This window comes from Periophthalmus magnuspinnatus, chromosome 6 (assembly GCF_009829125.3).
Source record: "Periophthalmus magnuspinnatus isolate fPerMag1 chromosome 6, fPerMag1.2.pri, whole genome shotgun sequence".
In the NCBI taxonomy this organism is placed as follows: domain Eukaryota; kingdom Metazoa; phylum Chordata; class Actinopteri; order Gobiiformes; family Gobiidae; genus Periophthalmus; species Periophthalmus magnuspinnatus.
In genome coordinates, this window is record NC_047131.1 from 20,814,009 (window position 1) to 20,839,413 (window position 25,405).

Here is a 25,405-nt window from a genome sequence, read left to right on the forward strand (position 1 = left end):
TCATCTCAAACCCTGGATGACTGAGGGATTACACACACATCATCTCCCTTACTTAAAACAAACGCCCAATCAAGTTTTAAATTACATGCATGGAGCCACTTAAATTGCGTGATTGCATGGCACTAAGTTTCCACGTAGCTTTTATCTGAGAACTAGAGACACAATGTTTCAGTTTGACATGTGAATACATTTCAGGTATTTGGAAAATTTCGGGACCAAACCAAATCTGTCTCATTTTGAGCGTGGAGGACAACGCCTGCTGGGCTGGCAGAGCAGGCATCTGACGCTGCTGCAATCTCTGGTCCGTGTTAGATTCGGGACTCAGGGTGTGAATGAGCTCAGAGACACAGCGGACAGTTGAAGCGCGTGTTGTGTCAACACTTTGGGATTACTCTTTTTACAAACAATAGAAAAACATCGCCAGTGCCACTCACGCGCACTTGGTTTGGGCATCGGTATCTTGGAAAGTCACAACAGGAGGACACAATGGGCGCATGAAGCAGAAGGATCGGACAAGGAGCACGCTGACGTCCTGCGGGGACTCCAGCCTTTATCGTTACCGCTGCCGCAAGAAAACAACATGACAGGAATCAAAGAGACGCGCTATAAAGAGGGGCAAAGGAGGACGCGCGCGTGTGCGCGCGTGCGAACGATCGGTGTCCTAGATCTGTAACATCTGACTTTTCCTTTATGTTCCCGGTGAATCCCAAGAATCCCAGTGACGGGACGCGTGGCCAGTGAGTAAACGGAGACGCGACTTTTCAGAGTCCGGTCAAACATGTTTTTTCAGTCTATAACCTGCTTTTACCACATGAATTACTTCCTCCTGGTTCTTTTGTGTCATGAGTGATGGCTATGCCTGCGGACTGTGACTGTAGGGGCGCTCACGACAAAAGCCTTAATGGTTACGTTAAAGCACGTGCTGTCCCATTGAGCCCAGACCCACACGAGCCGTGGCTCAGGCTGCCATTGTCCCGAATATGGAGTTCTCACAAAGTGGCACTGTGCGTTGGGTCGCTCTCTGCGTGCCTCGCGCTTCTGGTCAGATGTGCAGAGTGGAGGGCTGAGCACAGCACGCGCTCTCACTCTGTCCTTCACTTGGTGTCGAGCTGCGTGGCGGAGCTGATCCAAACTTGCTGGAGCGCGCTCTCGCCGCTCTTCAGCCTCTTATGTGCCTTCTTTTGGCTGGGGGTGTTCCTGTTCCGCGGAGGGGTCCTGCTCCACACTGTGCTCGCACTGCTCACCCTGTGGCACCTGGCCGAAGGGGCGGCGTGCTCTCTTTTAGACGGGACACATGAACCACTTTTGTCGGTCCCCAGCACGGCCGTGGTCGTGCTCGCGTGCGTGACCGCAGGCGCACTGATGGTAGTGCGTCTGAACCAGGGCATTTCCGTGATCTTGTTCCTCAGCGTGGCCAGGACTTTATCCGTGTTTTCACTCCACAAAGTGCGCGCCGCGTGGAGACCATACGTGGCGTACCTGCTGGGAGTGTTGGGCATCCTGCTCGCGAGGTATGCTGACAGGCTACTACCCGGGACATTGCACGAGGAGGGCTGCACCCCTGCGAGGGCCACTCAAGAGGTGCCTGTGTTTAAAAGGCGCAGAAGGTCCAGCTCTGTGATCTCCACAGACATGGCCCACAGTCACAACAACAGCAAGTCCCACCGAAGGACGTCTCTGCCCTGCATCCAGCGGGACCAGGTAGGACCAGCCCGCACTACTCCTCTGCTGTTTGTTTGGGAGGGAAAACACGGGACAGTTTGTGTCCAAGACAAGGATGGAGCTGTTATGGCTCAGATTCTGGTGGTTTGGTTAAAACATTCTGTTCTCGCTATCATTATTGAATTTAGAAAGTGTTTTTTTGATTTTATTTTTTTCCACATTTCACAAATAAATACTACATAAACACCCTTTTAGGAATAATCTACAAATCAAATATAACCTCTTTAGACAATTTATAACAAAACAAACATGCATGTAAAAAAATAAAAAAACAAAAACTGGTATAACACCATAAATTATTAGAAAGCACAGTAACACAATTTTAAGCATATTTCTGTTGCAGTCCTGTTCAGATCAGGGGGAAGCTGGGGACAGAGTGATTCAGCTCATTACTATTTGATTGTCTTTGATGCAGTGTGCACTAATATGCTTTTATGATGTCTGCATATCTTATCAGATACTGGACCTGAGTTTCATTGTTGATACCATATAGTGCCAATAAGCCTCTTAGAGCTGCATGGGACAAGTGTGTTATATGTGTGTGCTTAGGACTTATAGGGTGTCACTTATAAGCAGGGCCACATCACCTCATGACTATTATGGACTGTTGAATCAGTGATAGTGCTTAAGGTGTGAATGGGCATCAGGTTTAGAAGTAATCCATAATTGCTTTTAAATGAGAAGTCCCAGCCACTTGAATGGTAAGTGGGATAATGGAACATGTGCTCTTTTTGTTGTTGTTTTTTAACTTTTTTTGTAGTTTGTGGTTTCAGTGAGATTTAGGTTCAGTTTTACTCAAGCTCAAATGTAAAGTTAATACTGCAGAATTGATTTGGCTCGGATGTAGATAGGATGTGGTCTTTTAAATATTCATGATTTTTACAGTGTGCTGACGACATCTCGCACACAGAAGTGGTAATGGTGTAAAACATTTATCATTCGTGCCTCGCAAATGTGTTGTTGACGTATGCCTCATTCATTATGAATATGTTTTGGATGGATTAGGTGGTTTAAGAATTAAGCTGTGATGTATTCTTAGTTAACACAAGCAGTGGCCTTGGGAGCTGAGCACAACAATAATTTCTTAATGATTTTACTGTGTTTTCTTAAGTAGATGTTCCTATACCACTTTGAAAGAGTAGACAAAGTAGCACACTGACTGACACACTGCTTTTTGATATGATCGTTTCAAAGACAAATTACATAACATTTACGTCGCATCCCATAGAGATACAGCCAATGTTTTTTTCAGAACGGCACCATTTATTAGAGCAAAAATAAAAAAAAAATAAAAAAATCTAATTGCAAATTTTCTAACAATATAAGATTTGTGATACAATTTTTAAAAAGAAGGACTATGAATGATTCCAGGAGCATTAACATTTCAAAGAAGACTGACATATGAACTAATGAACTAATACAAGAAGCATGCATTTCAGAACAACAGATCTAAACTAAAGGTACATGTTTTTTCTCGATAAAAAGACAGGAGATTTTGTCCTTTGCAGAGGACATTCTAAATAAATAATAGCTCCCTTTGAGATTTGATAATGTGCCAACTCAAACTGCACCTTAGATCTGATTGTGTACCACCTAAGAAAATATTTGGCCTTTCGAGTGTCACCAGATTTAAGCCAGGTCTATTCCAGGCCTGAACTAGGACTAAACCAGGCTTGAGCTTACACCGTTGCTGCAATACTAAAAAGCATAACCCAAAGGAGGACAGCTATGACCATGACATTTAAACCACAAGTATACTGACATGATTACAACCTTAATCCACTTATTTAGCAGCTTTAGAGGAAAATTGGGCATGTAAAATGTGTTTATCAGGTTTTCAGGAAGTAGCCTTTTGCATCCTTGGTGGCACGGCTGCAGAGTTGACCAGCGGGCTGTAGTAGAGACGCATGGAGGACATATGATTAGTCTTTACTGTATCTTGTGTCTTGTCTGTGCGCTCTGTAATGTCCAATTAAGTTGGATGTGACCCACCCTCGCATCCTTTCACATACAGGGGGCACCGGTGTCCCTCAGAGGGTCACATCACCATAGAATCACAATATCCTAGGTCAGGGGTCACTGGAAAATGAAGTTGATGGAAGTATTGATTTCAAGTGGGAAAACAAATATTGTTTATTTGAATATTTTATTGTGTTATAGTAGATAAAGTGTAATTATTTTTAATCTTGAAATAATTGGGGCACAGGTGTAAATCTACACAGACGATTTACTATTTTTGAAAAAAATTCCCAAACTGGAAATTCACAGATGCTGAATATTTTTGAAGGATCGGGCCCACAGTTGTACCATCTCAACTGTATGGCTTTAAGTCTTTTCACTGACAGTGATTTTCCCTTTGTGTAATAATGCCAATGCCAATTTTTATTGATTGCAAAAAATAAAGAAGAAAAAAGATGAAAAAAATCATCTTGCCGTGGAAGAAAACATTGAACTTGGTGTCACTTTCTGTTTCATGCGAATAGGCTAAGTAATTACAAAGATATCAACGATTAACTTGATCAAAACATCTGCAATCTGATTGTTAAAAGCCAAAGTCTACCATAGAATTCTGACCTTTCCTCCCACACTACACATTAAAATAGGAAACGTGTACATGTGTAATATGAAGGTCTGGTGCTGTGTCAGGGTGGAGTGTTGGAGGAGTAATGGAGGTTTAACATTTTCACTTTATCTCCATCGCTCCATCCTCAAGAGCTCTTCACACGAAGCCTCCAACTTTCAGTGTTTACGTAAATAACGCAAAGAGAGGCATTTGTCTTCCCATGTTCATGTTTGTAGATGGAGATCTGCCTCCTCTTTTCACTGTCTATCTAGTACAGGTGCAATGTGTGTAATACAATACAATCTACATTTGCTTAGATGAGATAAGAGTAACCTTAAGGTAAAGGTGCAGTTTATTGTCCCTGTGGGGAAATGAGTCATCTACATTTGACCCATCCTTCAACTCAGGTGCAATTCAAAATGTATTTTTTGTAAATTGTGTTTAAATGTGTGCACTCTATGGGTCCATTATATTCGAGGAAGTTATTGCAGCTCTATACTCCACCCAAAGACCTGAGGACAGCTGACCAGCTGCTGCTGCTGTGCCCCATGGCTTAAGACCAGAGGTGAGAGGCTTTTCTGTGGCAGCATCTCCCTTTTCCTGTCATGTTAATTAAGACTAGACGGAAAACTCACCTCTTCTCCCTGACATTTAATAGTAACTAGACAGGTTATCGTGGTGTATTATTGTTTTTTCCCTATGTTTTGTATTATCTGTGTATTTGTTTTTTGTTGACTGTTATGTAAAGCACTTTGGTCAATTAAAGTTGTTTTTAAATGTGCTATATAAATAAAAGGCAGCATGGGAGTCGAACCTTTTTGACGTTAGGTGAGAGTGCTAGCCACCACACTGTGCAAAGATTGGCTTCATTTGTTAGTGTTTGTTCATGAGAAATTGAGGAGAGCTCTTCTTTTGAGGCTTTATAATAGCTTGTTACCACAAAATGCGAGATATCCAAGAAATCCTCAAGTAATACAGGTAAAAAATTACAAAGTTCATATTTTAAATCAACGCATTTTCCTAGTCTTCCGTTTTATCGAGTTGCCGGCGTGTATCAACTCCCCAAGTCGCAGTGTCCGCCTCATCGGAGTGCAATAAAGAAACTCATTATCGGCTGATCTTTGGTGCTTAGAGGGATCGCTTTGAGACCGGGGTTAGACCAGACATAGTGCTGTGCGACGAGGAGGAAGAGGTGGATGGGATGAATAAGACAATGTGTGGAAATTTGAGTTTGTCTGTTCTGTTCTGAAGATTTGAATAGCATATTTATGGTTTTAGCTACACGTGCAATGCTATGTCCCAGGCAATTATATAGCAGTAACCATTTTAGCGTACTTTTTTCATTCGAGTATCACTGGGTTAAGTTTGCCCATCCACCAGAGGGTAGCCTGTTCTAGTCCATCCTCACAGAAGTGTATCTGACTTGAATTGCTTGTATACATATGTCACATAATTTGAATTTGAACCATAATTTCCAATATTCTCATTCAAAAGCCCCTCCCGTTTTGCCTCATTGCTCCACCTTTGTCCTCTCTCCAACTTCGACACAGATAAATACTTCCTTAACGTGGGTGATAAAGAGATTCAGCGCGTCCTAATGGCTTCCTGTGAACTGGCATCCAAACTCAATTACACTTACTGTTGTAAATGTTTCCTCTTCCTCTATTTTCCCCCCTATAGTTTATAATTGAGTGGCGTTTGGCACTGGGAGGTTGTTGACAGTCTGCCGGACAATGTTTTACCTACACGCTCCTCTCCTCTTTGCCTTGTTTGTATTGTAAACACACAAGCGCACCGGATATGATCTGTTAGAGCACTTAACACTAAGGAAGGCCTCATAATATTAGCACATGTAAACTGCGATCTGATTGGCTGATCTGCTTTACGCTCCGCTCAGCCCCTGTGTTAGCGGCGCAGTGTTAGCCGTGCCGTGTGTGGATAAATTGGGGTAGAGATGAAACTAGGTCATTGGAGGTTTTGTTTGGTAGCCAGGCACAACAGCAGGCCTGCTCTTACCCCCTTCTCAACCTCACCGCGGTTTGGGCTAATGCATTGTGGGATTTTGTAATTCTGTTAGCTTAATGTTCAGAAATACGGCTTATTTGTTATATCATACACAAAGTACAAAGCTGTAGTGTAAGGGAAATTTGGTGTGGAATTTTGAGAAATTGGTACAAATTTGAAGCGTGTATAAATTCACCCGTTAATGGCAAAGCGTTTCGTTGATGTAATGAGCTTTGATATTAAAGGGCCCATATTACACTATTTCCTGATCTACGTTATAATGTTGTTTCATCATCGAAAACATACCTGAAGTTATGTTTTGTTTCGTTCACACATGTTTAACACACAAACCCTGCATATTTAGGCTAAGTTCTCAAACTGAAAACACACCTGTTCCACCTTGTGATGTCATGGGGTAAAACAGGAAGTGTTCCACTGTGTTTTTAAACTACCGTACATATTCACTTAGAATCATTTGGATCATTTCAGCCCTGTAATTGCCAATTTCTACTGAACTGAAGATAAAAGGTAGCTGTTAACTTGAAAACTACTGCTTCATGACATCACAAGTTGGAACAGAACATTTTGTGCTTTGGAGATGTAGACAGATTAATAATAAAGGATTACTCAAACATGTGAATGAAATAAAACACAACTCCAGGTATGTTTTTGAGGAAGTAACAGCATTATAAACTCACAAGAGTCTCTGAAGATTGTTGAATTTTAGTGGAACAAGTGCTTATAACTGTAGGGTTCTATCTGTTTTCTGGAGAGTTTGTAAGTTCTTTTCACAAAGGCTTTCAGTTAGAGTTTTTCCAGACTGACAAATGTGTAGAGCTCAATTCAAAGTGATTAATCAGATGTCAGCTAAGTTACCTGAAAAAATATATGTACGCATAAATTTCAGACACAGATAGTACTTTGTTACTACAAAAGAAGCCTCTTACACTAAGGCGACTTAACTGTTTACACTACTTTAATCACACCTTAACTTTTCAAGGCAAAACTTCAACCTCAAGAACACACCTTTCACTCCATAAACACCATCGTTCTTAAATTGTTACATATTCTAAACAGGCGCCAATACAACTGCGAGCTAGCCTGTGCCCTGTGCTTCTCAGAAAAACCATGGTAGACTTCTGGAAACATGGTGACGTAGTTAAAATAAACAAAGTGGCAGGAGTACACCTCTCAGACACTCACACGCGCCTCTTTCCACATTACCTAATTACATTTCAGAGATAAAACACAACTGGCCGCGTGATGGATGCTCCTTGCAGCCTGCTCATCTATTATGGTGGAGATTAGAGGCTGCTATCACTTACTAAAGCATAACAAAGTAAAACCAGAGTGGTGTTTGTAATGTAAAGGAGGAGAACTGTGAAAGCATCATACAGTGTATTGTATAGAAAATAAAAAGACGTATCAAATAGGCTCTTTTTAGAAGGTTTTACATGTGCTTGCAATCGAAATACAGTATACTGCCATTGGCTGTTGTATCATGATGGCAGAAGTTTAAGAAAGTTTCTGTTTCCGTGCTAATATTTGAAGGTGGTGGTTCAAAGCTCACTCTCTCCAGTCATTCTGTCCATGGGCATGACACTTGTCTTACCTGCACACATGGGTGCATATAAGTACTATTGACTTTATGAGTGTGGACAGTTGAACAGCTTTTTATTAAGAATTACAGAAAATAAATTGTTAAAGTGACCTTACTTTCTGTAGTGGATTATGGAGATATAATATACACACTACAGCCTTTACTTTGAAATCTTTAGATACACTCTTTCACTCAGCCCTTCGTTTCATAACAGGTGATAAATTTAAATCCACCACTGGACACTCTATGAAAAAGTAGGTTGGCCATCGCTATCTGTCAGAACAGAACAACACTGAATAAAATGTTTTTATAAGAGAGCACTTGATAGACTGCCTGAATATCTCACTTGTTTGTTGAACTTTGAGGCGGGAACTTTTAATACAAGATCTCATGATTGTCTAAGTCTAAAAACTGGCCGCACTGCAACTGTCATGGAGAAAAAAAAAAGCTTTTGGTTATTTTACTTCCCAAAAATGGAATATATTTCAAGGACATGCAAAACTGGATACACTGGTGCCACAAATGCACTTTAATAACCTTGTGTTAAACATTTATAACAGGACCTGTGCTTGTTTTTAATGTTTTAAATTGACAAGTGAAGTCTTTTTTTAATATTTTTGTGTTTGTATTTTTCTGTATTTTAAACATGAAAAGAAGAGTTAGAGTGTTCTCATTGGGCTCTCTCTGTATAGATAAAGATAAATAAATAAATAAAGAAAGAAAGAAGAGTGTGTATTTAAAGCACACAGTATATACATTACATATATTAGTACAAAAGCTACCCATTTAAACAACATGCTAATATAAACATGCAGTTGTAACGAATGTGATTTGACAGCAAAAAATTTTGGAGATTTATGAAGTTAAAGACAGAGCAAGACACCTCTGTAATTCTATGTGTGATGTTACAATCCAGGGAATATTGAAATGGAGTGAGCCTCAGAGCAGAGTTAGTAAACAGGATTAATGATACAATTATATATGAATAATTCAAAAATATGAATATTAAAAGATCACAGTTCATTTTGCATACTGCGTCTCTTTTAACATTAGATTTTTTTAATTCAATTGATATAGTGATCTATCTATCTATAATATTACAACTACATTTCTGTCCCAGGGCAGCATTGGCTAAAAAATTACATTAACAGAAATTATGAAGAAATATTTTAGTCAACAAAATGAACAGTATCAACAGTATAATCTCTGTGTACATGTGGCATACCAGCACCACATTTTGAGACCCACTATCCAAACTACAGTACCTCTCCTCTCTTTTCCCCAAACCTCCTCATAATCACTTTCTCCCTGGCTCCTTTCACTATTACCATGGAAATTATGGACAGACGATTGTAAGCGGTTGAGCCAGGACTGTGATGACTGCCAGCTGCAGGAACCCAGGGGCCTCTAAAGCAGTCAGACACAGAACACAGCTGGAACCTCTGCTCGGGCCCCACACACAAAGCATTAGTAACACCTCAACATCCGCTGCAGACGTCGTTGTACTGGAGGATGTTCTGATGATGAAAAGTGAAAAAAGTATGTATCTGATTTGGGTGTTAAGAGAAGCTGTGAAGAGCGATGGAGGTGCACAGAATGTTCTTGGCCCACATGTGGATGGAGCAGTGCTTGCCTATTGAGTAATCGAATGGAAGTGGTTACTGTATGTTTGATCTGCTTTCCAGACCATAAGATCGATTAGCTTTCTGATTTTCAATACTTTCGACAACCCTGCTCACTACAAAACATGTAATTTTAGATCCCCAGTTATTAAATTTTTACCGTAAACGTTTTGATCGGACAGGCAGGCTAATAGTCCCATGCATGTTCTGTGGAATGGCAGCACATCACTTTAAGGAACCGAATGCAACAAGTCGGGCTTTCATCTTTATTTATCCTGCTCAAGGGGCTTTTCAATCACACCAGGAGCACGCCTCCGCACAGACTTTCCTTACATGACGGCACATTCCATGCTGCTAAATGGACAAGAATGTAGCTACAGGTAAAGCAATGGCTCCTCTCCCCCCTCCCTACTACTCCTAACCCCCTCCAAAGGCAGCCCCAAGCCCGCAGCATGGTCCCAGGCTGTCACCAGGTGTGGAGGTCATGAATGGACACTCTGACTGGCCTCCGGGACATGTGTATTTGTGCATGTTTGAGAGGGCGAGCTAAAAGTGCACAGGAGGGGGGAAAGAGAGGTCCTCCGGGCTGTAAATGTCCGCAGTCAGGACAGGAGAATGTGTGTAAGTAATTGAGACAAACAACTAAGTGACTCTGGTTCATTGGCGCAGCAACTTTAGCATCACTTTTGCTGTATGGTGGAGTAAGAGAATGAGCTGCTCAAGTTGTTGTCTTGTTTGGAGGTTTGAGTGATAGATTTAAAAAGTGCCATTGAACAAAACAAGTTGTATTTTTCAAGTGTGTCTTTTACTTTATAATTTGGTGCTCTATGTAATGTAAGGAAGGAAGTACTATGTTTTTACTATGTGTCACAGTAGGCCATTAAATCTAGGGTATAATCTATATATCTACGTGTTTTTGTTGCAAAAAAAAAAAAAAAAAAAAACACCTCTAAATGCATACAGCAGGCTTACTTCTCCACAGATCTTACTTGTAGCTTGGACCGGTGGCGCCGCCTTCTTGTCTCACATTCCAGGTGAAGCAATAATAATAACTCCATGGAGACAAGCAGGTGACAGACCCTTCACCTGAAAAGTTGCGTGATGCACCTGTAAGTTTGTTGTCAAGATATTCAGTTAATGTATGGGCACGATTGCGAGATATGGCCAATGCCTTAGTAAAGGTCTGTCTTGTTTGCTCAGTTCTCTCACTGATTTTAGTTGTTGGTATAAAATATGTTTCCCATTACCACAGTTTTGATTGTGATTCCTCGGCTCAATTAGAGGCAGTGCAGGCCATGCTCTAGCTGTTCTGAACCATTTAACGTTCAGGAACATTTTGAACTTCCACAAAAGAGCCCGTCCAATCAATCCATGTATGGTCCGATTTGTATTCATGAGTTATTTCTGTTAAAAGGCCCTGCGTCTTCAGATATCTTTTAGGGTTTCTGAAACTCTCCTGATCTAGAGGAGTAGAGTTATTTTAGTCCAGCACAAATCCTGCCTTTGGGCTACGCTCAGTGCTCATGTAATTGGAAGCTCAGATGAGGGTGAGAACATTTTTATACTATTGTAGTTCCACTCCTGGTTTAGTCCAAGTTTAGTCTGGGTTAAGTCCTGGTTTTGCACAATTACATCAGTTTAAACTTAGTGCCCTATGTAACTTTTTTGCTTTGCGTAAAGATAAGTAAAGGACAATATCAGGCTAAGTGACAGGTCAGCTCTGTGGGGCATGTTGTTGAAGGTATTAATCTTCTTGTATAATTAAATAATGTAAAGTATGTAAGTTTAATGGCATACTGTGTAACCTCCCATGCAAAAGAATACCATTTCCAGAAAAGTTACACAGTGCAACTTTAACCCTGTTTTATGTTCGTTAAGTTTGTTCCTCTATTTTCCTTTACCTGGCAAATGACAAGATGATGAGCTTAGTGTTGGAATGTTATTTTAATATCAAACCAATACAGTAGAATTAGCAACATCCTCGCTAACATTATGTCAGTTGTTGCTGCAAAGATTTATGTTATTACAAACTACCTGGTGCCCTCCCCCCTCTCCTCCCATCTCTGCCCACTGCCCTGCTGCCTCTCCATGGGTCTGTCTGTCCCGGCTACAGCCAACAAGGCCTGTGCTGTTCCCCATTCAACACTATGTTTTACTCGCTAAATATGTTTTTGGCCTGAAATAAAAAAAAACTGTACATCTGTCAGTGGAGTCATTTCACCACTTGTAACGCTGTGGTCCTATGATTTTGGTGTATTTTTTTTGCTGTCAAATTTAATTAAAGTGCATATGACAGGTTAGACTACTAATTTTACAAAAACATAGCTAACATAACTATATTTTGTAGATTTTAGTGAAAATATTGCCTTGTTTTTTTGTAGTTTTCATCCTGGTGAAGATTATAATTTTACTTCCTGGTTCAACAGCGGCTGTAGATATAACATTCGCATAGACTGAATAAAGAAGTGGACTAAGGGAGTGCGACGTCACCCATAGCGCTCGGCTCCTGTCAAATGAAGCTCATCGAGGCTAGCAGTTATAGCACATTAACAATTCTGACTGCAAGTATCATAGCAACCAAAGAGCCAATCTGAAGCGAGGCTATTGAAGGTAACGCCCCTTCTCTCCCTTAGCAACACTGTCGATCAAACCTGTTGCTAATGCTAGTCGGAGTGACCTCGGGGAAAGAAGGTGCGTGATTTGTCTGTTGTTAATGTTCATATCTTGAGTTACGCACACAATAGTGGAATAAAAATGCCAGGATCATGTAGGGTGGGTTAAAACAAACATTATAAGACCAAAATGACAACACTTACAGCAGCAGTTACAGAGAGAGGGGTGACAGTTTTCTAATGTTTAGTAAATTGGAGCCGGAGTCGATGGAGCCTTCTCACTTCTTAGCTATGTCCATTTAGATACACAGTCTATGAACATTCGTAGTGGTGAGCAACAGTAATCTTAACAGCAAAAATGTGTCTAAATTGCACAATAGTTATGCTTAGACAAATAAAAATCAATGACAACACCTTTATTTTGTCAAATGAAGGTTTAAACTGCCCTACTTTAATTAAAAATGTTCAAATGGCAACTTCAGAGTGTTCAAAATGAGACTACAATAAAAGCAATTTCCATATTAGGTTTTATAAATAACTACACAGTCCTAATTACATTTAAAGTGGTTTAAAAGAGTGGCTCAAACATGGTAGCATGGGGGTGGGGGACACTCCATTGTTAATAGGATCTAAATTCACATGTTGGTAAATGGTAAATGGTCACTTTCAAAGCACTGAGGCATCAAGGAACCGCTCACCGATTTACAAACATTCACACACAGACACTGGGGGTGATGGGGGTTAAGTGTCTTGCCCAAGGACATAAATAACAGCACTCATCTGTAGAAGCTGGAATCGAACCACCAACCTTCAGATCAGTGGATAAACGCTCTACTATCTGCACGTCCGTTGCCTTTAGCATCTTAGCACTCCCTTAGCTCCTCCAACCAAAAATGTCTGGCGCCGCCCCTGCCGCTCCTTCCTGTATTTTCGTACTCTTCTTCTCAACTTTTTATCCACAAACTGCCACTTGAATACTTACCACAGGTACTATCCCACCAAACCAAGTAATAATTAGAAAAACATGCAAACCTGTCACATGCACTTTAAGTTACAAAGACCAACATAGTGCTAGTATTGTCAGTGCATCACGGAACATGGCTGCAAAATTTCAACTTGATGCATTTAAATGACTTCTTCTTGACGTCAGTAGCCAGTTTCGCAATCATTTTATTTATAAGCCTGTCCCCACGTAAAGCTCGATTTGACATGCGGCGCGGCAAAGTGAAAGTTATTGCGTGGTGACTTATTTATGTTGGATGGTAAAATGGGTGGGAAGGACTGTTTCTCTTTGCGTTGATGTGCTGAGTGCTGTAAATAATGGATTTTATTTTGAAACTTAATGTTGACTTTGACTTGTTAGGTGAGAGGACAAGATGCCAGAAGGAGAGGGAGGGAGGGTATTCCTAGATTTCCGTGAATTTCATGGCATGTTATTGGGTTAGGAGGAGTGTGCTTTCTTTCGGAAAAATGTCGGAAAAGGCAGCTGGGGCCTGTCCTCGGCGCTTTCAAATTAAGTGGTTAGCAGTAATAAGTTTTATGTAGTATTTATTCAAGTTGAATTGTTATTGCCGTTGAATAAACTACATATGAAAGTATCTTTGAATTGTGAGCCTTATACTTGTCTCTTTGTGATATAATTTAATTTTCAAAGGTTTCTCAAAATGTAAAAGAGTTAGGGAGTGCTTTAAGTATGTGCGTATTTGAGTCGGTAACTGATCGGTAACTGCTAATCTCGGTATTATTGGCTTTATATTGTGAAATTATGGGCTGTGCAGATTAATTGAGTTTTTGTCATTTGTAATTACTAATGATATGCTTAGTTTTTTTTAACTGAGGGGTTCACAGCCAATCTTCAGTCAGTAAAAGATTTTGAAGGAAGACATTTTACTGTTTGTCATATTAAAAAGTATGCATTGTTTAAATTCAGGCCACCCATTTTTATTTGCTTTTAATAAGACAAAAATAAACTTCAATCAAAAATTGAACATTGAAAAGTAGTAAAATTTCCAATTTGTTCAAAGTTAGTAAGTATGTTTTGACTACAGGTATGTTGACACTTCCACACAGACTATATCAAAATGACGACTAAACTCAGAACTAAACCTGGACTAAACAGGACCTAAACCAGGACTAGAACAGGACCTCTCCAAATCTACACCAGGATTAAACTGGTTAGCTATATCCATTTATGTATACAGTCTAAGGATATTCGTAGTGGTAACTGTTACCTAGTAACCATAGTTATGATTAGACAAATAAAAATAAATGACACCACCTTTATTTTATTAAATGAAGGTTTAAACTGCCAGAAAAAATACCTTCCTTCCATTTTCAGTGATGAAATAGGTGGAGGTGTTCTGTTTTACAGCTTGCCGCTACTTTCCTGTATTTTTGCACTTTTCTTCTCAACTTTTTGTCCAAAAACTGCCACTTGCATAATACCACAGGTACTATCCCTCCAAACCAACTAATAATTATTACTAAACTGGGATAAACCAGGACCAAACCAGGACAAGTTTGACAATTACCATACTTTTTCCTTATAAATTTGAAGTTGAAGTAACTCCTGTTGAGCCCATTCTGTCAACCCTTCTCGAACCCTGTATGTTCCAGTGTGTTTTCTCAGCACTGTACCTCATGCTTGAGCAGACAGGCCTGGTCCATTGATTTGTTGCTCCTATGCTGCACATTGCCTAGAGACACTGAACAGTCTATGGGCTGACGTGTACTTGTGGAGGTGACATCCGTTTGTCCTGGTTGACAATCAATAGGAAAGAACAGCCGATCCTCCATGCATATGTGTGTGTCTGCATATGTGTGTGTGAACTCTACTATAAGCTCTGTTCATGTTCAAGATGTACCTCATTGGTTGTAGTTTTCACGAAATAACTTAAAGGGCCCATTTTGCGCAATTGTATAGTTTATGTTATAATGTTGTTTCCTCATCGCAAACATATCTGGAGTTGTGTTTTGTTTCATCCACATATGTTTAACACACAAATCCTGTATATTTGGGTTGAAACAGAAAGCACTCTGTTCCACCTTGTGATGTCATCTGATAATACAGGAAGTGCTTTTTAAACTCCATACACCTTCACTATAATCATTTGGATAATTTCAGCTCTGGAATTGCTAATCTCTACTGAACAAACGGTAAAGGGCAGCTGTTAACTTGAAAATTACCTCTTCATGACATCACAAGGTGGAATAGAGCATTCTGAGCGTTGAAGATGTAGAGAGACTAAAAAAGCAGGATTACTCAGACATGGGTAAATGGAACAAAACACAACTTCAGGTATGTTTTTGAGGAGGTAATGACATTATAACATGGCTTAAAGCTCACAAAAGAAGGTTTTGAGTGATATAGGCGCTTTAGTGTGAAAAAATAACAAGCTAGCCTGGTCGATGCAGGGACTTTTTCTTATAAGACAAACTTGCTAACCTTTGTGCCAATATGCCCTCAATGTTTTAGTAAGCATTAGCGTATTTGTTTATATACGGTTTTACATGGCATGCAGGTGGTTTAACTCTAGGAAAGGTGAAGTAAGAGACAGCATGTCCAACAACTTTATGAGTATAAAAATAAAAATGCAAAAAATAACACCAGATTTTGATGGCCTAAAGGTACAAAGTTAATTTCTGTGAGAGAAATAATCATAATCATAATCATTATTTCATATTTTGTCTGACATGATACACAAATTTAACAAACAAGCTACACGAGGACAGTATGATTTACTGTACCTCATGTCCCCAGCGGTCAGTTCTTACCAGGCCCGACCCGGCTTAGCTTCTGAGATGTGATTCGATTGGGTATCCTCGAGGTGGTATGGGCACTAATGAATAATGACTTTAAACTATGTGATGGAAACAGAAAGGGTCATGTCTTCAATGGCCATAGTGCTGTAGGCTAGTTCAGGTTACTCATATATCTCTATAATGTTTTCCATTAGCTGCTGCTGGGGCTGCATTCATCCTGGGGTACATCCGAGTCTCCTGAGAGCTGGAAAGACCTTTGTAATCACCATACCTCTGCTGCACACACCTCCACTTTAATATTATCTGTACATCAACTTTAACTTTCTCTGGTTTTGATTTAGGAGACTGAGTGTGACTAAATGTACATTTCATTTGGGCTCTATTATGATTTCTGGCATTATTGACTGTTCATATATGAGGTGTTTAATTGTGCTTTACATGTATATTAGTTGCATGATTATGGTTGACTTGTGTCTTTGAAAAACTGTTTAATAAAATGGGTCAGTGAAATGGCCAGAAATCTAGTGTTTGGCTAGGGCTGCAAGATTAATCACAATCAAACTGAAATTGCAATTTCAATGTGTGCAAGTGCCATAATTAACTCCAAAAACAACACAATGTCCTGTTTTATTCTACATAAAAATGTGATGTGTCAGTTCATAATTCAATGTTTTTGTCAATTCTTCTGGACACGTTTAAAATATGAACTGTGAACAGAGTTTATTTTTAAAAAACGTAAATTGCATAAATCTAATTGTATTCACAATTCATGTCAGAATAATAGCAAGTAAATATTTCTCCCTAACTGTGCAGCCCTACATTTGGCATTCCCTGTGGTCTCCCAACATTCTCAGTGTTTTATGACCATAATACTGTCACTCTGCTAGATGTTTATGCAAGACAGAAAAACATCATTATACTAACATAAAATCTTTTTCCTGCTCATATCTCTATTCAGTGCTTCTACTTCAGCTCCTCGATTATTATTTTTATTAGACATGCACCGCTACCAGTATCAGGTATCGGCCCGATACCAGGTGCTTGTACTTGTTAATGTGCTGCCGATATCACTATAATTGCCTATAACTATGGTGTGTCTTTATTTGACAGCTCGCCTCTCTGCTGAGCAATGACCTCTGAGCCGTGAGGAGTTGACCATAAAGAGGCTGTTCTACACATTAAGCTTAACTGTTCTGAACATTAAGCTCAGCTTTTATCATATGTGACTCTCACATGAACTGTAAAAATATTTAGCACTCTTAAAGGCTTTTATAGTTCAGAGGATATCAGTGCAGTGCTTGTGTTTACATAGCAGCAGGCTAACATGCTAAGTGCTTGCTTGTGCATGTATTGTGTTTTATTGTAATTGACAACAACAAACAAACAAACAAACAAACAAACAAACAAATTTAGCGACTGGATAGAGTGAGTTCCATGCTTTTAAAAGAGGTGTAGTATACTGTCCAAACATGTGGCCAAAACAACATTCACTGTTATGCTAAAAGCTGCTCCTTTTGGTGCGGAGCGCAGCCTGCGAGGATGAAGGACTAATATGATAGATAAGGTATTGTGTAAATTATATTGGAACAGCTACAGTGATTTTAGCAGACCCTCAAATAAGTATTCCAGTGGAAAAGGATCTACTAAAATGAATGGTAAATGTATATAATATTATATAATGAAATAATTCATTGAATAATAATACTAAATAGTAATAGAATCCCTGTAAAAAAAAAAAAAAAAGTGTGGTATTGGCATCAGTATCGGTACTTGGTATCGGCAAATATTCAAATTAAACTTGTACTCATTGTGGAAAAGTGGTATCAGTGCATCCCTCATTTTAATGTTTACACTATGAGATGATGCGTTGCTACTTTCCTACTTATCAGTATTACACCAGAAAAAATAGTCCCACATGATTCCTCCTGGTTTTGGACAGAGCATTTCTATTGTAGGCATGAGGAATGGTGTGCAGTGGTCGTGGGTTTGGCCCCTCTCCACAAACGACAGAGGCAGAAGGACTTTTGACGTCATCAGGAAACGTGACCCACTTCTCAGGAGCCAGGAGCCTTGGGCCAATCCAACAGATGTTGCACAGATGAGCCTTTATGCACATACACACATACATGGATAATATGATGTGGCTACCTAAAACACTTTGTAAAGATTATAGATATATCACTTCTCTAGGCACATTTACATATACAGTACATGCATATGCTGAATGTGATATGCAACTGGTAGAAATGGGCAAATATAGGCTGAGGTGTTGCTCAAGGACATAATGATAGTATGCCATGCAAAAAGTGTGTACTTATTAGACTTGGTTATTTCATAAAGGTACACAATGTAACTTTTCTAGCTCCACAGTATGACATATCCATCTTGCATTTGATCAATTGCAGATTTTTTTCCTCATGAATACTTTAAAAAACATAATTTCTTAATGGATCGGATACCGGCTTCCAAATATCGAACCAGCAGATACCCTGATTAGACATATAAACTGATGTAATATTACTATTTACTGACCATAGTTGGCCTGTAAAGTCAAATTTTTGGGATTTTTATTTATACAAAGTTGTTCTGTATTTATTTGAGAGATAAAAAACCTGCTACATAACACATTTTGATCAGTTTTGTGTTATTTTATGTTTGTTTAAAGGAAATAAATGCTATTTTCAATCCCTGCTTTGGTATCGGTCGGGTATGAGCGGATACTGTGGAGTATGCTGCAGTATCGAAATCTGTATCGAAACTGAAAAAGCTAGATCGGTCCATCCCACCCTTTATTTTCCATTGCATCAGGCTCAGCAGAAGAACCAGTGCAGTTGCGTTGGCCCCTTCTCATGTGGGTCAGGAGTAATGCGCTGGTCCACTCCCGGGCAGAGGGGGCAGTGCGTCAGCAGACATTTTATGGGACCGTTTGTTCTGGTGCTGATGGAGCTTCTCTGTGCTGTTATGTAAGGCACAGAGTGAGGTGAGGTGAGGCTCGCGGAACGGCAGCCCAGGACACTGCTTTTAATGGGCACATCACTGTCTGTTGCACTGGCTTTGTATTATGTCAGTGCTAATCCCTCACAAAGTTCACATGCAAGTTTAAGGACGCTCAATAATTGCCTGACAAAGCGAAAGCAAATAGCCTAAATAGTTCCCTCACCAATTATTACTTTGTGTTTTATCGACTGGTCCAATGTAAGAGTTGGCACTATGATGTTATAATATTGAATTGTGATGTACTTGTAGATGACCTTCCTCTTTCTTTTCTGTTTAATGCATTTGAATTTCTTTGTACAATAGATGGTGGATTTTGTCTGTCTACTTGCCATTTTTTCTGACAAATATTGTAAGCAATTCGAAATTCAAGTTTTAATTAAAAAACATTGTAAATTAGTTCTGAAAGATGACTTGTTAAACTAAAATCCCATCATTTCAGAACATGTTTGTAGAGGTCTAAACTACAGAAAAAGTAGATTTTAAGCACAAGAAGATATAACACTTAGTTGCTTACAGAGGAAAATGTGTTATATAACTGGTGCCGTCTTTGCGATTTGCAAACAGAGACACTTCAAATTGCGATTTTGATTTGAGTACAAGTACAGCGCTTCTTCACTTGTCTTCACTTTGTCAGGCTGTGAAAGTCGTAGAATTACAAGAGCTGAAGGTTATTAAAAACACTGAAAACAGCTCCATGAACTCAAATACTGTTTTTACGAGCGTGTAGTGGCTGTGTCGTGAACTTGTGGCTTTGTTGGTGCCAGTTTAATTCAGCCTCATTTGATGGAGCTGATATTGTTTTGTCTAATCTGCTTTGCACCAAACCTGATCCAGACATGAGGATTTGTGCTGTAAGTGATCCTGTACATCAGCAACGTAATGACAGGGAAAAGTTCAAGCATTTGGGTAACTTCATTGCATTCAATCTTATCAAATGAAGGGAGGGTTAGAGTGTGTATGTTTATTTTTAGATGAAGAGTGTATTTTCTTAATGAATTATGTATTTTGACAGCTGGTTTGAATATGTCTTTTCAACAAGAGTCGAGCCTATCAATAAAGTGAAATATTCCAAATTTCTAGAAAATGAAGTGACCCATTATTTTGGGTTTCAGAGAGCATTTACACAAGAAAAACACTAGGACGGAAAATTATAGTACATCTCCTGCCAATATTGCACCAAAACATTGGAAATTAGAGATTACAATGCCCAATCCTTATGTTGTCTACCAAACATGTAATTAACAGAGGCTTTGTCCAATGGGCTTAGCTATTGATACACTATGGCCATCATTACCTCCTTTTGTGTGCAACAAACATGGATTTATAATAAGAACTGGATAAGACCCTTCTTCTTCTCCCCCATGTGAGATTGATTAGTGGCCGCTCCATAGGTCCTGCAGCTCCCGGGAGCTCTGGCCCAGAAATAATTTGTCCGTAGGGCACAATGCATTTTGAAGAATTCAAACTGTTTGTGATCGGCTGACAAGGCATCCACAGCAGAGGTCGGATTTTGTCAGGATTCTTCTCTATTTTCAGAACCTGAAGTTTTTAAAAATTTTAAATCCTCAAAGCCTGATCACACGGTGCACGTTTCCGTCCAATATTCAGGAAGTAATGTGGCACCATTGAGCTCAGGCCATTGAAGACAACACATCGCCATCTTTGGTTCATCTTCCGGATCTAATTATACTTCCAACTGAATTTTTACCATTCTCAAACAGTTTATTTCAAAAAGATTGCAACAATCCATACTCATGCCTCACTTTCCTAAGGCATTCTTTAAATACAAATTCGTCTACTAAATCAGTTGATGCTAACAGCACTATTGGCCATGTCTGCAATAGATGAAAACACTAATAATTGTATGCAAACACCTCATACCGATCTCATTTTGTCACATAAATAGCTGCCTTTATAAAACAGATTTTACTTTACTACATGAGAAATTTGTCACCACAGTTAGCGTTGGCTTTTTACATGGTCCCTATAACATGTTAGCTGATTGACAGGGGAATGCGCTGGGCGATTGAAGGAAACACAAACATTCATACACATTCACGCACTCTCACACAGTAGCTTCAGTGAGCACTCTTTTATTTACAAACTGGACGCCTGAATATTTGGGCTAATTCACGGTCGGCACATGAAGAGTTAGAATGTGGGCTTGTTTTGAGTGAGTGTAAGATTTCCATCATCGCGACGCACGCTCCACTAAACCAGCTCCTAACTACACAAACTATGTCTATGAAACCTCTGACAAGCTCCGCTCCGCAGGGCCGGATTAAGCCACAGCGTGCTGTGACTTTTATGGGTAGGCAAGCGGGCTTAGGGTGAACATCATTATGAGGTCAATAACAATTAATAACACCACTTTTTAAACAAACTACATCGTAAATGAGTATATTCATTTTTACTGACATACTATTGTTCACCACTTCTGAACTATTGTTATCTATGTAATTATCAGAATCAGAATCAGAATCAGAAGACTTTTATTGCCATAGTCTGTGAACAGAGTTCACAAACTAGGAACGGTGAAAAAGTGCAACATAAACACACTGAATAAATACAAATACAAATACAAATAAGGGCATGCACAAAGTTAAAAAGATATGCTTAAAAAAATCAAATGAAATACTTAAAGGGAGAAAATATGTACAACAGCAGCATCAGAACAACAGTGCAAAGTGGCTTATTAAAGTGACCGGTGTTATAAAGTGTCCAGTATAGTGCAGATATTATAAAGTGTTCATGAGACAAACAGCAGAGGGGAAGAAACTGTTCTTATGGCGAGAGGTTCTGGTCCCAATGGACCGTAGCCTCCTGCCAGAGGGAAGTGGCTCAAATAGTCCATGTCCAGGGTGAGAGGTGTCAGCTGCTATACGGCCTGCTCGCCCCCGAGTCCTGGAGACGTACAGGTCCTGTATAGATGGAAGGCTGCAGCCAATCACCTTCTCAGCAGAGCGCACAATGCGCTGCAGTCTCTGTCTGTCCCTGGCAGTGGCCCCAGCGAACCACACAGTGATGGAGGAGGTGAGGATGGACTCAATGATGGAAGTGTAAAACTGCACCATCATCTGGACTGGCAGCTTGCGTTTCCTCAGCTGCCGCAGGTGGAACATCCTCTGCTGGGCTTTTTTGATGAGGGAGCTGATGGTCGGCTCCCACTTGAGATCCTGGGTGATGCAGGTGCCCAGGAAGCGGAAAGAGTCCACAGTGGTGATGGGGGAGTCCGTCAGAGTGAGGGGAGGCAGGGGGGCTGTGACTTTCCTGAAGTCCACGATCATCTCCACTGTCTTCTGGGCATTGAGCTCCAGGTTGTTGCTGCTGCACCAGGACACCAGCCGGTCCACCTCCCTCCTGTAGGCAGACTCATCGCCGTCCGAGATGAGTCCGATGAGGGTGGTGTCATCCGCAAACTTAACCAGTTTGACGGAGTCGTGGCTGGAGGTGCAGCAGTTGGTGTACAGGGAGGAGAGCAGGGGAGAAAGTACACAGCCCTGTGGAGATCCTGTGCTGATAGTCCGAGTGTCCGAGACATTCTTCCCCAGCCGCACGCGCTATTATTATGCATGTAGAAATCAATGGAGTGACGTATGGCCTCTATTAAAAACAAAAAAAACAAACCTTACCAAACAAAATCTACAATTTAAAAGGAGGGTCAGCGATGGCTCCAGTCAAATCACACTTATCCTGTGATAAAAGCCTACATCCACCTGATGCTGGTCAGACAACTCACCTGCTATCCTCCACGACACGAGTTTACATGTGCACACACACACACGCGCACGCACACGCACCCCCCCCCCCACACACACACACACACGCACGCACGCACACACACACCCCCACACACACACACCCACACACACACACACACACACCCACACACACAGCATGCACTGCTCTGTGTTTCACCTGTAATCAGGGCAGGCCACCCTGATTACAGCCAATCACACTGTTGCTCATATTTCTGCTCTTTCCTGTATACCTCCTGGCACTGCCAAGTTTAGTAGTTCTATTTGAAATGTGGTTGGGGGAGGAGTTTAAATGAACTCATTGGAGCAGGCATGCTTTACTGACAGAGGATTGGCTGTTTAGCTCTTGATTTAAGAGACTCAAGATGATCTTTGACAATTAGAAATGATAGAATCTTGATTAAATATTGATTTATGAGCCAGGCATAATTTGTGTCTTTATTAGATAGTGATTTTACCAGTAACTGTATTTTGCTTCCAGTACTAGCACACCTGCACAGCCTCTGTCTCCACACTTGTGTAGCCATAGCATCTGTTCTCAGGGACAGTTGAAAGCAGTGACACGCACACAGGCACACTCATTTTGAGACACGTTCCAGGACTGGCTCCAGGAAAGTGGCATCTGTGCAGTGCATTAGCTGGGGATGCTGGAGACCTGTGTGGCCATCTTACATATGGTGGTCATCTGCCAGACAGGAACCTAAAGACAGGGGTCACATTTGAAAAGCACACATACAGGAAGAGACAACCGCATTTCAGAGCTGTTGGCACACAAGGCAACATATGTGCTTCCAAGTCCAGCTAGTAACCTATATCCTTGACCTGCCCTAATGTTTCAATGGTTTTCACATCTGCATTCACCCCAACTCTTTTGCAAAAGAGAGAGCTAAAGGGCCCATATTCCACTATATTCTGTTCTATGTTGTAATAATGTTTCAGAAACATACCCAGAGTTGTGTTTTGTTTTATTCACACGTTGAACACAATAATCCTGCATATTTAGGGTGTGTTCTTCTCTCAAACATTAAACATTCTGTTCCACCTTGTGATGTCATGAGGTAATACAGGAAGTGTTGTGTTTTTAAACTCCATACACTACCACTTCATGACATCACAAGGTAAAACAGAACATTTTGAGCTTTAGGGGTCCAGACAGACTAATAATAAAGGGTTACTCAAACATGTATGAACAAAACAAAACACAACTCCAGGTATGTTTTTGATTAGGTAACAATGTTCTAACATGACTAAAAGCTCACAATAGTCAAATTTGCATAATATATGACCTTTAATTCTATGATGAGTAGAAACCACCTTGTTGGAGTGAAAGCTGAAAATTCCTAGTCAGAGGAAGAATCTTGCTTTTTCAGACTGTGCAGCTGTGATTCATTAATATATTTGTGTTGTCAGCTCCAAATGACTGGCCGTAAGAACAAGAAACCAGTTGGGACCTTTCGGCTGTTCAGACTTTTTCTGTGGATATGTCTCATTGCTTAGTATTACGCAATAATACATTTCTTTGGCAAACAGAACATTTTACAGGAAATGCGTCAAGACAGTGTTTCAAATTGTACTTATAAGTATATGCAAATCCACGCACACTAGAAAGTACATGTTGTGATGACCATGGGAAGGAAGTGCTTTAAGGCAAGAAGAATGCATGAAATTAAACCAGGAAGTAAAGGTTGTTTTGTTCTTTCTTGTGTCGTATTTGCTGTTCCACTGCCATGAGGTGTTGTCAAGCAGTTTTTACACATACAAGTCATACTGGTTCAAGCAGCTCCTATTTTTCAGAATTACTACTACTACTCTTCACATATTTATCATGGCTTAGTTTTGGACTAAAAATATCTTTGCAAGTAACCATTTTTCATTTTAATCATTTATGTGGCAACTAGTATCAGTGCATAGTGAAACAAATGCAGGGAGTGTAACGTTTGTAGTGGAGGTACAACACTTGTTTGTCCCCAGGGAGACAGGTAAGGTGAATAACATAATTTGGAACATCATAGGCAAAGAACTAAAATCTCCATAGTGATCGAGCAGGTGGCGGACACTCCCCCAGAAAAGTTACATAGCGCACTTTTAAATTACATTGCAAAAAAAAAAAAGGAAGTGCTTTTCAGGACACTCAAAAATGCTTCACAGAACTATAATAAAACTGTAAACTGAGTTATTTTTGTGTGTGTTTTTTGTATGTATTTAAATGTGGATACCAACTGAACATTTTTCCACGATTTGAAAACACGATATGGGGAAAATTCTCAAATCTATAGTTGAAGAAAAATTCAAAAAGTGGCTTGGATGAGCAGCGAAACGGCTTCACTCCTACAACTTTTTCTTCCGTTGCCAGATTAAAATTTTTCTCATACTTGGATGACTAAGGGATTGCACAGACGTCTCAAATCTATAATTTCTCAATCCATTTTTGAAATCACTACCAGAGATTTTGTGACTACCTCACATCCGTTACGAAAAACTGTTGTAAACCTCATGCAGTAAAAAGTCATTAGTGTTGGTTTTACTGTACAGCTTCTGGGTGGTATAGTCCCGCAGTGGTCTTACGAGAAGCAGGGTCCTGTTTTAGGTTTAGGGCAATGCACCTGGCTCATTAAGTCGGCCAGACCAGGTGGACAGCAGGCGCCCTCTCTCTCTCTCTCTCTCTCTCTCTCTCTCTCTCTCTCTCTCTCTCTCTCTCTCTCTCTCTCTCTCTCTCCATCTTTCTCTCTCTCTCTGGGTATTACAGTTTGCGTGATGGTGGCTAA

At 40.2% G+C, this 25,405-nt stretch overlaps 1 protein-coding gene across 1 annotated transcript in view; it reads left to right on the forward strand.

The window, feature by feature from the left end:
• Positions 1–350: 350 nt before the first annotated feature.
• pde3a (phosphodiesterase 3A, cGMP-inhibited) overlaps positions 351–25,405 on the forward strand; it is a 93,706-nt gene continuing 68,651 nt past the window's right edge. The window contains exon 1 of the mRNA XM_033968638.2: positions 351–1,701. Coding sequence (XP_033824529.1) covers positions 850–1,701 — 852 coding nt within the window. The 5' untranslated portion in view covers positions 351–849. The remainder of the gene's footprint in view (positions 1,702–25,405) is intronic.